Source organism: Nestor notabilis, unplaced genomic scaffold (assembly GCF_000696875.1).
Source record: "Nestor notabilis isolate BGI_N333 unplaced genomic scaffold, ASM69687v1 scaffold1542, whole genome shotgun sequence".
NCBI lineage: Eukaryota > Metazoa > Chordata > Aves > Psittaciformes > Psittacidae > Nestor > Nestor notabilis.
Window position 1 is genome coordinate 94,502 of NW_009917672.1, and position 17,616 is coordinate 112,117.

The window sequence follows — 17,616 nt, forward strand, 5'->3', positions numbered from 1 at the left end:
GGATGGCACAGCCAACACAAAACTCTGCCAGAGCATTGAGCAGGCTGGAGAGTCAGGTAAGTGTCACTTAAACATGACATTTTAGGAAATTTCAGGACAGCTGTAAATGTTATTTTACAGCCCAGCAAGAAACCTAGGTAATATAACAAATCTAAGGCTTGCAAACATTTCCAGTACTTTAGATGAGATCACTAGCACCCTGTAATTTTCTGTTCTGTTTTTTCCACTTCTTGTTGTTCGTTTGTACCAGAATTACACAGTAAATATGCCTGGATTTTTTTCACATTTTTCAGTTTATTTGTGGCACAGCAAGTTCTAGCAGTTTTTCTCTTGCTTGGAATTATACCTATGTCTAGCTGACCTTTTGTAACATGCAAGACCATAACCCTCGAACCTCAAGTGTTTGATACAAGAGGAAAACCTTTGCAAGTGTCCAGCCTCTGTAGCACTCCTCAGAGCTCCCAACACCCTTTCTAGATGATTATGTATTAGCTGCATTTCCATTGTGCAGCATGGGCAGGTGACCTTGTTATAAGAAGCCATTAGCATATGGCACTCAGTACCCCTCAGACTCACACACAACTCTGCACTGGCCTTTCCTTCTTCCAGGTAGGCTCCTTTCCTGAGCAGTGAGGGAGTTCCCTCCTGGAGCCAAGGGGTGTGGCAGCCTGAGGTGGGATTCTCCCATTTGATTGTCCAATGGCAACAAGCAGAGCAGAGAGCTGCCTGCATAGTACCTTGCCATGGAGATAAAAACTGAGTGCCTCAGCTGTGGGCCCTCACCTGTGCAGGAGCTGCAGCAGGGCTTCAAGGCAAGCATACATCCCTGCCACCATGGCTCCTCCACAATGTCTTCACAGCTCCATCCCTCCCTGCCAGCATGCTGCACTGTAGATAGATAGGTCCCTGTGCAAAGCCAGTCTGCCTCAATATGCAGGCAGCGAGAAAAAGCAGTGTCTCAAGACCATCGAAACCTGGCCTAGGTGTCACTGCAAAGTGCTTGGTTTAGTAGCCAATCTTCAGTAGTTCCATCTTAGTGGATATTTTCAGTTTGCTTCCATTAGAAAAAAAGTAGTATAGCATTAACACAGTGTATAAGTTCTCAACATTTTCAGTTTTTCAAAAATGCAGATGATAGCTCCACTTCTTTTGTTTTCTAAAAAAAAAAAAATAAAAAAATCCAGAGACAAATGCAATCAGTTTGTTTCAGCAAAGCTATTATCTTTTTCTGATAGTCATCATGCTGATATTCAAGTAACTAAGTAGCATATAAACTATTGAGATTAATTCCTATTATTCACTGCACTTTATAAAAGACAAAAGTCAGACACAGAGTTTGGCTGTGTATTAGTGAAATTTTGTTAGCAAAGTTTTAACCACTTTGGAAATGACTCAGTAAGTATCCTTGAACTGAGCTTATCCTCTGACTGTATGTTAATCAGTATCTTCTGCAATGTAAACCAAAAGGAATATGAATATGCTATGTATTGAGAAATTCATGCCATTAGGAAATCATTACAATTAAACAAACACAGCTAGAGCTTTCTGGTATTTTGCTCCATTGATTTTGATCTTCTGTGCTTGGTTTTGCTCACTTCTTCTTCACTCCTGCAGACCCATGGAGGGCAATTAAAAGCAGATAGGGAATTTAGAAAAATGTAAATCTGCCCCATTGCATCAGAGATGGTTAGGAGCAATGGGCAAATTCTTTTTTTCCAGAAATCTTCAAAACCATTCATATACTACTGAGACTCTGATATACAGTGTGTTGCTATCAGGTCTGAATATGACTACTGAAGAAAATTTATACCAGACCCTATTCCTAGAAAATATCTTAATAGATCTCACAGCTCTATAAAAACTGCAAGGCTTTAGAATATGAAAGGGATGCATGAAGCTATTCTACTTCAATTGGTGCATGAATCAAGGTGCTCGGTTGCGTTTCTGCTAAATTACATAGTTAAAATGTTATTGCATTCACTCTTTCTAAAAATAGAATTCAAATATATGAGAGCTAACAATATCATGTAGAAAGAGCCTATTTAGAGCAAGAGACATGTACCTTTATGAAGACTCTGTGTAGGTTAATTTTGAGATTAAAAAATAAAGACTTTAATTAGTCTGTCCAGCATTCATTTTCTGTAAATGTTGAAACAAAGGCTTATCTCAGAACAAACACTTATTTAATTTGTACGGTAAAACTTGAAGGAAATACAGTGAAGATATTAAATTTGGCCTGATTTTAAGGAGACATTTTCTCTGACAACTTTATCTCAGGAACACTCCCACCCTTTCATAAAGGCTGGACTTTTTCAGTGTGAAGTTTTCCAGGATGTGATGAATCATTTGGGGTGTAGTACTGGTGAATTATGTGAAATAAGCCTGATTTATGAGGGGGATTGACTTACTCCTCTAGCCAGAAACACAGTGTATGCATATGTGTTGGAGGAAGACTGATGTGCAAGCTGGAGCTGGCAAAGGCCAGAGGAAGAAAGAGTAGAACTGAGGACTGTTCTCAGCAGAAAGCTCTGTATAAGGAAGTGCCTCAGAAGGCATCGTGGGTCAGGAGAGGAACTCATTATTTTTGAAGGAAAATGTATGTCAAGTTGCTGTACTCACATGATTTCTGTGTCCCACTTTCAAGTAGAGAACTCTTGAAACATCTATATTGTCTTTGTAATTTATTATGAGGTAATTTGGGATAGAATACTTCTGATTATCAGCTTGAGGACAAAGGAGACCTTCTAGAGGTTTTTGTTCAGTGCCATAACTTCAGTGCTGCTGGGAAATGTGAAAATAGCACCAGGAGCTAGAAGGTGATCTTCATAGACTGAACCTACCCCATGTTTTGGGATGAATGTGATTTCTACCACATCTGTTCTGTAACTGAATGGATGCCTACCTTGACTAGTCAAAAATATTTTGGGAATATGAAACAGTTGAGTTATCACTACAGACATTGGTTTTATACGCATTCCTTGGCTGATGCCATCATTTCTCCCCATAGGAGACAGTAGCTTAAAATCAATCCATTTGCTTCCACTTTCTTACCAGGTAGAAGCAAGGAGCTGGGAGCTAGAGAGAATATGGGGAAACCATAGCGAAGAGCTCTGAATTCCATACAGGCATAAAAAATTCTGTTACGGGTATCTGCTGTTACCAATTGCATTCTCTCTAGCTGATCAGCACAGAAAGTGTAGCTCTCCTTTCTAGCACTCAAATTTACCTGGATCTTTGAGAAAGCAATCTTCAGCATTTGGATACCTACAATCCAAGCAGCTTTACTCACTTTCCTACTCTCTCTCTCATATTATTCCATACTCAAAACCACGTGACTTGTATATTGTACACAAAACCCTCTACACTACTAACCGTTGTTATCTAACAGAACTTGAACATAAATACAATATTATAAATATATGGTGATATATCACTCATATGTTCACTCTTCAAGTATCTACGAGACCTTTTTCCCAAGGGAATCTTTGTGAAACTTTTCTCATGTTCTACTTTTAAAACAATCCATTTTTCTCCTGTCTTCCTTTTTTTTTTTATTTTTTGAAGGACAAAATCCCCAGTCATCTCCAGCCATTAAGTAACTGAAAAGATCTCTCAGATCCATAAGATTTTATGGATGTCTGTAGATTATTTTGTATAATTTAAATGGCATATGAATATTTCAGGTCTCATTTTAAATTGTGTGCAATTTCAAGACACATAGGTCATAGTGAGGACAAGGTAGTTTTCTGGTACTTTTTATCCAGCTAAAGATGAATGTCTTGACAACAACACAGATTTATGTGCTGTGCATATCTGACAACTTTTAACAATAAACCAACAGATAATTTGAATACCACTCTGAGTTAGATAAGTGTTGAAAGTGAACTGAAGTATGAATGTTGAGAATGCCAACTCAAGCTTTGTAGATGTGGTACTCAAACTTAGTAGAAGTGATTTTTCAACAATAAGGTTATCAACAAGATGGAGGGCTAGTAGTGATCCCCTGTGCTTTCTAGGACCTGAAGGTTTTTGCAAGTACCTTTGCTAACAGCTGAGTGCTCACACCATAGTGAAAGTATGGTTGCATCCAAGAACTGGGACTGATTTATCTCAAAGAAACTAAGACACCTGTTTTGTCCTGACTTAACTTATCAGCAAACAAAAACCCCTTCATTTAAATCATGGATCTTAATTTTTATTTATATTTATACTTCAGTTCTGTTCTAAAGATAAGGTAATTTTCTCTAGTTCACATAACCACTAATTTTTTTTGTAAATGAAAGAAACCTTTAGTTTAAAAATACTATTTAGTATTTCAAACAAAAAAACCCCAATGAGCCACATTTCTTAAGAACTGTTGTAACATACACACTCAGATTGTTAACTATTACAATGTTTTATCCTATAAGATCATGAGTGATGTCTTTACTTGCTCGTTTGTTTTGTAATTTTCTTACAACTTTGGTCAGTCTTTAATTCCAAAGAAATGGGAATGGAAGTAACATGTTCAAAGAATATTTGAATCTTGTCTTGTGTGAATTTGAGTAGCTAAACTATTTCTGATACAGAAGAAAAAAGGTGCATTCTCTAAGTAATAGGTTATTCTTTTTGCTCAGATTTTCTGAAGGACAAGGAAACACTTTTGGGAAAAAATTGCTAGGCATTTGAGTAGTATAAAAGCCTCATTCTTACTGAAGCTCAAAGAATAAGATTATATTTATCATCCCTTCAACTGACCTCAAGCTTGGGTCATGGGATGCAACTTTGCTATACGTTCTGAAGAACTTTATATGTGCCTTGGTGCCAAAACTAATCTTGAAAGTGTGATACATTGTCCCAGGTATTCAGAATTAGTAAATGATAGCACTTCCATGCATTTTTTTATTCATAGTTTGCAACTAAGAGAGGAGAAAGTTTGTTCACTCTTTTTCAGCTAGGTTGATCGGTTTTGAAATAGCTATTGTAAATGATGAAAATGTTCTAATAGTGCCTGATGGACTGAAACAAAAATAAATAGATTGAAACCACAAAGAAATGAAATACTTGTTTACAGGAAAAGGGTAAATACCAGAATTTGTTCCATTGTAATGTCTTAAAATAATATGTACTTTTACTCAAGGTAGTGACATTGTGACTTTTAGAAAACTCAAGCTGACCTAAAAAATTGAAGATTCCCTTAGGTTATGCATGCTTGTAAAAACAGTACTCTTTAGAAAATTGTATTATGAAGAGGCCTCATAAATGTAACATTTTACATTTTTACACTGCTTACTACTATATTTTAAGTTTAGAGCTTAACATTGCCTGTCAAAATTTGAAATGTAAGATGAAAAAAATATTTACGTGGAAGAAACTGCTACGTAAAATTCTAAAAAATCCATTAAAAAGCAAATATTTATCTATGCCAATAAACAGCGGGGAAAAAAGGCTAGAGAAGTTATAAAATTTTGAACACTAGCCCCACATCTGACAAGCTTTGGAGGAGGTTTCAGTATACTCTTCTCTTGGCATTCACAACTGGCTGTGGTTGGAGACACCAGGCCTAGAGGGCTTTTACTTATGGTCAGTTCTGCTATTCCCAAATTCAGAGTGCTGTTTTAATTCATATCAGGGATATCTGTCTAATTTTTAACCTGTAAGGACTATAACTCTTTCTCATCTGCGTATTACAAGTTAGCCTTAAGGTATGTACTACCTGGAGACCATCAGGGGCTAATGAAGAGTCATTATTTGTGACATGATTTTCTGCAGGCCTTTTAGTGTGTAGGAGCTGTGCAAAGAAGCTTTAATATAAAACTGCTGCTTGGCCACTCTGATACAAAACTGTTATTGGCTGCCTATACAGGTCTAATACAAAGATCAGTAATGTCAGTCAGGCTCTGAAAGCAAAAGGTAGAAAACCCCATGTGCAGACACAGCAACTTGCAGGCTCAATATGCAATTGTAAAACAAATGATTGTATTAAATCTGGCCTGACCAATTTGGAAGAAATAAGACCATGTGGAACTTACATGTCATTTGGGTGAATGAAAGAAAACAGTAAATTTCTTAGAAAGAAAACAGTAAATTATTTCACAATGTTGTCTTCCTTCGGTGGCAAGCAAGCAGTAAGTTGGTAGAAGAGTAAAGAGAAGTCTGTATAAGACAGTAGGCCTAATATTGCCTTCAGCAAACCCAGTATTACTTAGGCAAACAGTATTAACACACAGTTATTAGTATCTTTGCCAGTTTAAATTTTTTCCCCCCATAAAAAAGACTATGATTTGTGAGGCAGATCAAACACTGTCTCAGCCCTTGCTTAGAATGACATTGAACTAATCCCTAGCTTTACTTTTCAAAAGTGACGAAAAAACTTGCCTGAAAAGAGACTATGGGGAAGTATTATCTTTAGCTTATCCTCCTCTTATGCCTTCCCACAAGGGGGACGTGGCACATTTACTAAACCAGTTACCTGTAGCTGAATCGGGCATTTATTTCAGTGGGAGCTGCTGAAAGCAGTCTGTTTTGAAAATGAGACTGATTGATTGACTGATATTGATCCGAAGATGTGCACTTTCCAATTTATAAGTAGTATTAATTTTTCTGGCAGGCTACAATATCTCCCAAAATGTTCCTTTTACTTAGCAAGACTAATCATAACTCTGCAAATAATACATATATAAATATATATTAGTTTAACAGAATTGATTGCTAGAATTGACATCCTTTGTTTTTTTTACTGTTTAAGTTTCCATGTTCGGGACTGGGTTATATGTCAACATGCTACCCCTAAATGCACAAAAATTTTATCTGTAATTGCATTTTTGTTCTGTGTTGAATATTTTTTACTTCTGCGATGTAAAAATATCATGAATAATATTTGCAGAGAGTACCCAACAGTATATATATATAGACCAGGACACCTTCTGCTAAGCAGACTTCATTGCTGACCAGTATCCCTCTTTTTTTGTGTGTTTTATTAATGCCCTTTACATTTCTAATATCCTGTGATTGAACTGCTTACTAATCTGGGAGAGTATTCTCTGAAAGGTCTTTTCACTAATTATTGCATATTGCATCCTGGGGGGGGTTATTTGGGGATAAATGTTCAAAGCTAACCATCTGTACCCTACAAATGAGATTTTTTTGTTGTGTATTTCCTCTTTACTGACTGTGCCTTTAACTCATTAATTCTGCCACTACCAAGGCTTGGGGCTTCTCTATTTATCAATCACAGTGTTTATCAAGCAAACCTAGCACTAATATCATATATACTTGCATCAGGACCACATTAAGTTGATCTTTCATAATTTAAGAAGTGATCAATACCTTGAGAAGACTGACATTACATGGAAGGATGTAAAAAGAAGGCAACATATATTAGTTTTCTCTTCTGGCTGGATTTTGCCAGCTGGCAAAAAATGCTTAAGAGAGACCCTGAACTGACAGGCAAAGGGTAAGTCTAACCTATGGAGTAGGCACTATGTTTGATGTCCTGGTCTCTCAACCATGTAAAGAGGGACCTGGTGCCCATGTTTCAAGCAGAGCTATTAGTGGAAGGTGCCTGTGGTCATGGAGTATGTGTTGTTCTGAACTGTGACCGACAAACTAGCAAAAGCAGACAGACTAAAAGGAAAGCTTTTCATTCACAATGTTTATACTTACATTCCACTACTAATACTGCAACCCTAAATACTGCAGTGCTTCTGCAGGGCTTCACTGCTACTGTGACTGTAAGGCCCTTTGGAAAGGTACAGGATCATTCTTTGCACTAAAGACAAACTTCCTTTCAGGCTTATAGCAAGTAAGTACAGGACACACCTTCATAAGGCAATGGTATAAGCCCCAGGTCTCAAGCATGTTTTGCAAAAAAAAAGGTCAAAGGAGATATTTAACTTCTTACATTTCAAATTCTGAAGCTTAAGTTGTTGAGTGGAACAGCAATGACTCTGTGACCCTTGGGCACAATTTTCAAACAGGAATTGCAAACTTTACTTTCTAGCATAAATGCCAATTAGCAAAAGCATATAGGAGAAAGAAGTCCTACTCAATGACTGTCAAAAGCAAATCAACAAGTATTTAAGCAAACCAAGAACACATAAATGCATAAGCAATTAAACTGAAAGTTTCCTGCTATGCTGATAACTGAGAATACTCTTTTGAAGGTCAGCGCTATGAAAGTACAAGCAGAGTAAGCTAGGTAGGATAGTACTCCACTGGAGAGTTGTCACAATGAAATGAAAAGAAGGAAAACTAGTTCTTGGGGGAGGGGAGCGAAAGGGAAGTAATAAAATAGGAAGAATATTTAAAGAATGCCCAATTTTAAAATGACAGCTGCAAAAATGCTTTATCCTGCCTAACTCTAGCTAAACACAAAACTTCTAAGAAAGCACTTTAGCTTTGTGAAATAAAGGCTTGAAGGCATAACAATCTAAGGCATGTTTTGGCTCTCATCCAGACAAGCGTTCAAGCATGTGATTCGGTTTAACACTCAGTAATTCCATTGACTTCCTTTCTGGATCAGCACAAGCTAGACAGAAACTTGGAAAGCTTGCTTTTTGCCTTCAAACCTTGAGGAGGAGAGCTGCTGGTAACACCTGGTGGAGTTTGAGGGCTGATTTCATAAGCTTCTATGCAAAGAAGGTGGGAAGGGAGAAGAGAAACTAAAATGGCTGTGGAATCATAATGGATACAGGCACCATGAAACAAATCTGTAACGGTTGCTGCATGAAATGGTATTTAGAACAGAACGTATCAGAGCTGTAAAACATATTTCTTTTATAGATGTGACTAGTCTGTAAAAATTGGGAAAGGATTTAAGGCCCTGGTACTAGATTCCTTCATAGAAATATTTTACTTTCTGTCGATGTGCAACATTTTCGATACACAAATGAAATTACTCTGAAAGTCTGTTTAGAGGGCTGCACCTACAGGTCGCATCTGCTACAGTTTCTTATTGTCTCAGACTACATTATTGGGCTTCTCTGTTTTTATCTCTGAATTCTATCCCATCAGAATAAATACATTCTGACACTAATTAATATTCAGGGGTCTTTGTTTGTTTATTTCTCTTTGGTTGTTCCCTTTACACTGTCTAGAAGAACGCAGGAATGAAAGAGCACAGAGATCCTTCAGCGAGTCTGCTCCTTTGACTTGCAGTGTTTTCTATCATTTACTCCATAATAAGGCACTAAGAACATGTCTTTCCTCTAAAACTTACTCATGATCCATGAAAATTTTATTTCAAATTACTTATTTAAGGGCTCAATACTGAAACAGCTATTTAGTTCAGAAGTATTGCTTTCTTTATGGGCTCTATTCCTTTTTTAGTCACTTTCATTAGTTTATGAAGTCTTTACTCTCCACAGCTTCTCTCCTAAAAAAAATAAAATAAAATCTTAAAAAAATCTTCCCCCCCGCCCCCCCCAAACTAGGATACAAATAGGAAAAACATCTTATCTTTCCAATCTTACAGATTCTGACATTAAAAATGCTCTCTTTGCTTCTAAGCATAGAGGAGGAGCTCCAATATTATATGTAACGTAAAAACTTAAACAGATGCAGCACACTAGTTGTGCAGCTATTTGTGCCTTGTTCCCTTTAAAGGGATCGTGCTAGCACAAGAGGACAGAAAAATTACTTAGTGGAGGCAACAAACAAGAGAACAGCAGAGGAAGAGCCACAGGATGATATTGTGTTGGGGAGGAGGCGGAGTTCTCTAAAGGAGGCTGTAATTATTCTGGCAAAGGAGACACTAAAGAAGAATTGCAGAAACAATGCAAATGAATGGGTGTAGAGCTTAGCTCTGCACGATGTAGACAGTACTTGAAAATTAATCTGAAAAAAATACCTTAGATCTGAGATGTTGCTTAATAAAATGTCCAAGGACTAGAGGGCTGGAGGTGATGATGTGATTTTGGAGGGAAATTTGCAGCAGTAACAGAGAAAAGAGAAGATTTAGAGCACTAGAGAATGAAGACGAGAAACCAGCAGAAACAAAACATTGTGTGGCAACAAATTAAAGAACAGCAACACATCATACACATGGAAAAGGGAAACCAAGAAGCCAAGGATGAACAAAAATGGAATACAGATTGTTACAGAGAGAACAGTCTGAGAAAGATTTGCTTACAAGAGTGAGAAATGGAAGGACTGGTAACACCTGTCAGCACCACTGAGACTAGTCAGAAAACCTTAGAGGCAAAGGGAGAAAGGACTGATGAAGAAAAAAGCTGTGTGCTAGAGGTCAAGAAGTCAGGGAAAATTGAGAGTAACCAAAATTAAGCAGGTTAGACCTTGCAGGGTTTTTGTTGTTATTGTTGTTTTTTGGTTGTTTTGGGATTTTTGGGCGGGAGGGGTAGGAAGGGAAGTGGTGGTGGTGGTGTAAATAGTGAGAAATTCTTCAGACACGCCAGGAATCTGAAAGGGCTGGATATAAAGTTTTGGCAGGGGAACATAGTGAAGTATGAACAACCAGCGTGATACAGTCATGAAGAAAACACTGCCACTATCCAGTTACCTATTTCCCATGGAAGGTGAAAGTATTAGCACCAGTTTATAAACTCTTCATGAGATCTCAGTACATTGTATGCTTCAGGGCACTTGTCCCCAAGAACAGTGAAGCAGATTCATAGAATCATAGAATCAACTAGGTTGGAAAAGAGCTTTAAGATCATCAAGTCCAACCTTTACCCCACGTTTGATCGTGTGTAGAACTGTCCTACAAGACATGCAACTGCTCTAGGCTGTGCACAAGGTAAGCAATGCAGTTTATGCCCCAATTTCTTGTTAAAAAAAAAATAATAATAAATACTTATAATAAGTAAATATTAAAAAACCCCACTACTACTGTGGCTTAGATTTTACTCGGTGGTATCTGCTTTTAAAGTGCTTCATTTTAACTTCATTATATAAAAAAAGAGTATTCCTTTTTCCAAACAGATTATTATGTATATCATACCTCTTGACTGCATTTCAGAATAGCAAAGGTTTTAATCCTTAACCTAGAGTTGTATGTTATCAGCACAAAAGCTACAGATAAAAATGTATGTATTTGACTATGAGCTACTCCCTTGTCCAATGTTCAAGCTTCTATAAAAACAAGGGTACCAGAGATATAATGAAGACTGAATTGAAACTGTTTAATGATTGAACAGAGTAAGAAAAGAAAAACTGACACTAGCCAAAGAAAACTTTTACATTACAACAATGTGTGTTCAAGGCAGAAAAATAATTTGTCAAAACATGTAAGTGAGCTAACAATTCTTATGTCGTTGAGTAATAGTTTGGATGAAATAATTAAGACATTCATCTAAAGAATGGCCCTAAATTGTTGAAATGAATGCATTAGCTGATCTATTTGATGTTAAAAATCTCCTTCTCTATAAACAAATTAAATACCCTTTAAAGTATATATTTTACAATCAGTACAAGTTCTCTATTACTTCTAAAAACTTTCATTTTAAATTAGCAACGATTATCTCCTTACAATAAAATTGTTACCTACCGCATTTAAGAAAACCAAAGACCAAGACAACTACATAAATCAGTAAGAACACAGTGTTCCACTGTCATCACAGTGAACAAGTATTAAAAAAAGGAAGCAAATGACAAACTAATGATAACCATGGACTATTATTCAATAGGTACTATAATGTATTATTTTCCTCACCTCGAACACTTTGTTCTACAGCATAAATTTGACAATGCATTTCAACTGAAACTCCCTTTCAAACGAGCTTTTTAGGGCCCCATAATACTAATTATGAAACACAAAGCTGGTAAGTGCTTTTGAGCCTAACATAAGTCTTTCATATTTTCATTTGTAGCCACCTCATTTGATAAAAATTGGCTTGTAAAATTATCAGGATGTTTACCTATTTTTAAATGTTTCTAATAAATTTTAAATAATTTTGTGAAAACATTTTAGGAAACTTAAATATGGGATTAAAAAATGTTTTCTTCAGCTGTATCCAACAAATCAGATTTTACATTTCTTTAAATGTACCTGAGGCTTCCCCATAAGGCTACTTTTGCACTTCAATTAAATAAATTTTTAAAAAGCCATAAACAGAATTTTTTTTTAATGACTGGCAAATCAAATCAGAACAGTCAGTGTGCGGATTTATACACAATTTATACACAAGCAAACAAACAAACAAAATTAACACTATGAAAAGTTTTAGAACAAAGAATATTAACTGTGGAAGGTTACAGTCTTTCTGTCATACTGTAATAAAATGATCTAGATCTTTTGACCATAGGCAAGCAGTTAATATTTATTTTGCATTACATTCTTGTATGTTTGGAAAATATGTATTTATATATACTTAATATTTTGGTTTTAATACTCACATATTTTCAATTTCCATTTGTTGTGGAAACAGTAACAGGTTGAGCCTTGGATTTAGACATCCTTTGGGTAACAACACAGCATTTTCGCTACTGAAATGGTTCAGAAAATAGATGAGCTATTACTTGCTGTGGTCTTACTGTAATTTAGATTATCTGTTAACCATTCATGTATAAACTTGTTTAACAGGTTTTGGACAAACATATGTGATAAAAGGGTATGGCATTGCTTTACCTTATTGAGTGTGGAAATTTATGTACTGATTAGGTTATTATGCTGTTTCAGCTCTATCTATGGGTTTTGAAACCAAAATAATTGCAATGTATTTAAAACATTCTCTATTTAAGAGAATAAAAAATATTTGTTACGATTTGCCAGTACATAAGGCAGCTTTCAGTAAATTAGCTGCAGGACTGACAATCACAGAATCATAGAATGGTTTGTGTTGGAAGGGACCTTAAAAAAGATCATCTAGTTCCAACTCCCCTGCCACAGGCCGGATTAAGTATGGAATGACCTCTCGTTTCAATATATTTACCACTGCACAATGCTAGCTCTTATTTTATTTTGTTCTTTGGTCCATTTTTAAATATTCACTTGCAAGTTCATATGTAAATAAATGACTGCTCAAGAAATTAAGTCAGTTAATACAAATGTGTTGCACAAAAGATGTCAAACTTTGTATCAAAGGCACAGTTGCCGATAATTAACCTAGCTTTGTGAAGGAGCTGTAGCAGCTGAAATCAAAGGGCTTGTGACTTTGGAGCAAAGGTTCACAGGCTGTGCACAGTGAAATGTTTGCTGATGGTCAATGCACATCTCACAGCTCATCTTTATTTTCAGTTGTCAGACCCCACTAACAGAATTCTTAAATGTGTCACTTCCCAGTATTAGATGTACATACATTAAGCAAAGAAGTATAAATATATACTATATCTAAATGTTATATTTAAGATCTAGACACAAAACTATAGCCTTTGATGTATTCAGTGCAGAGTTTCTCATTTATGCAATGGCAATATTGTAGGTAATGTTATAATTGTAGGTAATTTATAGAATTTAGGTGGCAAAAGGTAGCCAGGGGAAAGTTCTCTAGAGAGAAAAATAAGACAAAAGTTCTTTAGTATTTTCCCTGCATTAAACTGTAGTCTGCACTATGAACAGGTAGATAAATAGGGAGCCCAGGATGAGTTCAAATTTTGCAATGTCTTCAGCATCTGATTTTCCACCAACTGTTTTGTGAAGTGATTATGTATTTCTGCAAGATACAAATCAGTCAGTCTTTCAATCTACATACAACAGGTAGTCTTGTCTTGATTGGGTGTCTTGTCAAATTGGTTAATTAAGTCAGTACTATACCAAAATCTTGTGGAATCATATTGTGACAAGCTATCATCTTGGTTGTGTCTTTCAGAAAACACACCTGAAAAGTATTTGTCTGCAATATCAGCTGTATCTTCTTCTGAACTGCCATTTCTTTTGCCTTTTAAAGAATGAGAGGGGACTAATCATCTTCTTTCTATGGTAACTACAAAGTCAATGTTAATTATACAGTAAATATATCTTATCCATAGCAGGTGGAAACTTCCCTGTACACAAAAAATTACATCTAAAATGCAAATAAGATTCCTACAGGGTGTAAGGTAGAAATTCCGTAGTAGCAGGGGTGGAAAATTTTGAGTATAAGAGACTTTGAAATTTGTGATTTTTTTGTATGCTGAAAAAGAACTGTAGTAATTTTACATTAAGTAGCTGAACCTTTCTCTTGCATTACATTCTATAAAAATGGTCTTTTAAAAAAACACGTTGACTGCTTATACAATGTGTGACTGAAATACAATTTTCTGAATCTATATGATTTTATGATTTGTCAAATATACTTGCCCCACACATTTACATATGTATACATGTAAACAGTATATCTATAGTATCTTAGTCTCTGACTCTTTTTCAGCATAAACATGTATACCTACTGTTTAGGCTAATGGTCACTGGTTATCTTGTTCTAGTGCTTATGTACCAAAGACGGCAGCAGGTCACTGCAAATGGGCAGAAGTTCTGAAAGATTTGGAGCAGATCAAGACATCCAAAGTAAGTGCATAGAGAAGTCAGCAGTTCATATAATCATAAGAACAGACATAATTAAATCTTTAGCACTGTACTTAGCTAAGAAGTGTCAGTGACAGGGAGCAGGAAAAGGGATGGTGTTTGTCTAATGCTGTTTCATGGGTGGAAGCAAAGGACTAGAAGGGTAAAGGGAACTAAGGTTGAGCAAATACTGCATAAAATTATTTTCTTTCTCACTTTTCCTAAGAAAAGGGGGAGTGGGCTTGGGAGTTTGCTAGTTAGGAGAAAGTACTCTATTCTGATGAGTCCTCCACACAGGTTACTAGGTGACTTTAAGATACCCTGACTTGCTGGCTCCCAGTACCTGTATGGATTGGGCCTTTGTATTGAGCTAATCCATGTCTTGCAGTTAGCTTTATCATCTGTAAAATTAAGTTAATGTTCAAAATTCTAACTCTTGTTTTCTTTTAGGACATTGATGTCAGTTTATATACTGCAGACACAGATGAGGATGTAAGTAAAGTCAAAATTTGACCACAACTGGTCTAATATATTAGCTTTGTTTCTTCACCACAACTTACTCCTAAGGCAGCCTCAGTCATGTTTGAGAAAAGTTTCAGAAATCAAATAATTTGCCTTAGAAGGAACAATTCTGTTAAAGTACATATGACGAATTATGTAAGCAGGTATTATTTTTATTGAATCATCAGCTATTAAAATTAATCAATTAAAAGGGATGATCCAAAATTATCTTAAACAAACCTGCTAAAATAATGTTGGTATTCTTTCATAATTTGAGGGAGGAAAAAGTGACAAAGAAAATACTTCCAGAGATGATTATTTAATACCCTGCACTATTTTATGGAATAAAATACTGCAGAAGTGGAATATGGAGAGTGACTATCAACATCTGCCTGTGCCTTTCTCATCTTTTGCCATTCCTTAGCTTAACAGCAAATATCTAGGTACTCTCAAGGATTTAGACTTCTAGTAGTTGTAGATTATAAATTATCCTGCAAGGGACGAATTATGTTAATTTGCAAATATAATTCTTAATACAATCATAGAACCCTATGTAAAATATGATGATCTTAAATGCAGTTTCATTCCTAAAGAGACTTTTTCATAATCTGTTGCTATGGAGCTCAGTCTGCACTCCATGGGACACATGCATCCCACCAAGAAAATTAATCCAGCCAATATTCCACTCCTAGAGATCACTTTAGGCGTAGCCCTGGTGGAATTGGCTGTATTGATTACTGTGGTAGTAGCCTGCTTCTGAGACAGCACTTTCCTGACCACAAACTTTCCACACCAGAACAGTGCCGAACAGACATTACATGAATACTGTGCATAAAGAGTTAATCAAAGATTTCCTAGAAATAGTGGACTGATCACCTCAGCGCAGAATATCCTCAGTGTGTATGCACGCTGATTTATCCAGTGGATCTGGCAAGCCTGAGGAAGCATAGTCTGATGTGTCTGTACGGTTAGCCCTGTAGGTGACAGGAAAAAAAGGTCACAAAACATGCACATTTGTATCCACACACACACATTCTCTTAAAGTGAACTGAGCCAGAGGTTAATCCATTGTGATGGCTGATTTAATACTTTAAATGTCAGGAAATTTTTCTTAAAGTCAGTCAAACTGGGACTTACTCTTGGCTTTATTGTTGACTTGTGGAGAAATTAGTAGCTCTGCTGCTGCTTCTTAATTTCTCTTCTCCCCTACCTATTCTGAATTCAGATCTGTGAATGAAAGTGCTAGAACTACAAAGAATAATACTAATTTAAACTCACTATGTTTATTTATATCCCAAATTCCTAGCCTACTTAAATATTTTCCTATGTTCTTCACCAGGACACTACCTCTCACCTCATCTTAGCATATTGGCTGGCCTTTATGTTTAACAAATATGATGATCTTAACTAACGCTAACACTCTCACAGCCAATCTTTGGAGATATTTAGAAGTATTTGAACAGTGGGAAAAGATATACAGTAAATTAAAAACATCCACTTTGTGATAAATTATATCTTACATTCACTTATTTATTTTTAACTGTAAAACTTACAACTTCTTTTTTTTTCAGACAGAATGCCAAGAACCTGTAATAAGATGCTTTTTCTTAGAGACAAAAGTGATTCTTCAAGAATGTCTTATCAAAAACTGTAGTAAAACACAGGATGTATTAAACATATGGAAAAATGGAAACGCTAGCTTAGAAAATAAGGTAAGTAACACCAGCAGTCTGTGGGGGAAAAAAAAATCCAAACAAATAGTGAATGTTTCTTCAGTAGCAGAAATACCGCTTCTGTTATATAAAAAGTGAGATGGTACAGATTAAAGCAAATGAGATCCAGTAACCTGTACCTATAACAATGAAAAAGCTACACATACAACAATGGAAATGCAGAATTTAGTGTGTTTTAGAAAGACTCCCATCAAAGCAAATACTTTTGACTGTGCTTGCACACACATAACAGAGTGTTTGAATGTGTATGCATAAATAACAATTTGTAACTTCAGCATCTAAAGTTAGGCATGCTCAGGCACATACAGAAAAATATCTTAATTTTTAAAGGGACATCCACTTGTATCTCTCACTGAAATGCTGTGGTTTTGAAAGCTGATCATACCCAGAAAGCAAGCCAGGAGCTGCACACACCGTGAGTACCACAGAAGCCTCCAGCAATGCTTTCTATAGCCATTGTCTACATAGGAGTTATTCACAAGAACAGGACAAACAAGGGCTAGTTCTCTAGGAGAACAAACAGATCAGTCCCCTGCTTTACTATCACATTTTGTTTTTCAGGTGAATTCCACAACATCAGCAAAATGCAAAGAATGTGAAGAGTATGAAGAAAAAAATTTTACAGAATTTATACAGAGTTTTGTAAAGGTTATACAGAAGGAATGCAAACACTGACCAAAAGACACAAGCTAAGAACAGGATTCTTCCACAAACATCCTCAGAGAAATTAGATTATTGCCAACAATAAACTGGAAAGAATGTCACTCACAATCTTACTTACATAGCATAATATGTAAACAAAGAATAATAAAATCCCTGCATATTGAACACATACAAATTGTATTACTTATGTATTACAAATGAAAGGGATTTAACAGGGTTTAAAGCTTCTTCTTGACTTAAATGTTCTTTAATATTTGGAAAGTCCACCAAAAAAGAAATCCTGTCTAACTTATCAACCTT

General features: G+C 36.0%; 1 protein-coding gene across 1 annotated transcript in view; it reads left to right on the forward strand.

Moving 5' to 3' along the window:
- The window catches only part of IL15 (interleukin 15), a 25,000-nt gene extending 7,672 nt beyond the window's left edge, over positions 1 to 17,328 (forward strand). Inside the window, exons 3-7 of the mRNA XM_010009344.1 lie at positions 13,746 to 13,855; positions 14,341 to 14,422; positions 14,870 to 14,911; positions 16,492 to 16,632; positions 17,215 to 17,328. Of these exons, the coding sequence (XP_010007646.1) occupies positions 13,746 to 13,855; positions 14,341 to 14,422; positions 14,870 to 14,911; positions 16,492 to 16,632; positions 17,215 to 17,328 (489 nt within the window). The remainder of the gene's footprint in view (positions 1 to 13,745; positions 13,856 to 14,340; positions 14,423 to 14,869; positions 14,912 to 16,491; positions 16,633 to 17,214) is intronic.
- Positions 17,329 to 17,616: the final 288 nt, after the last annotated feature.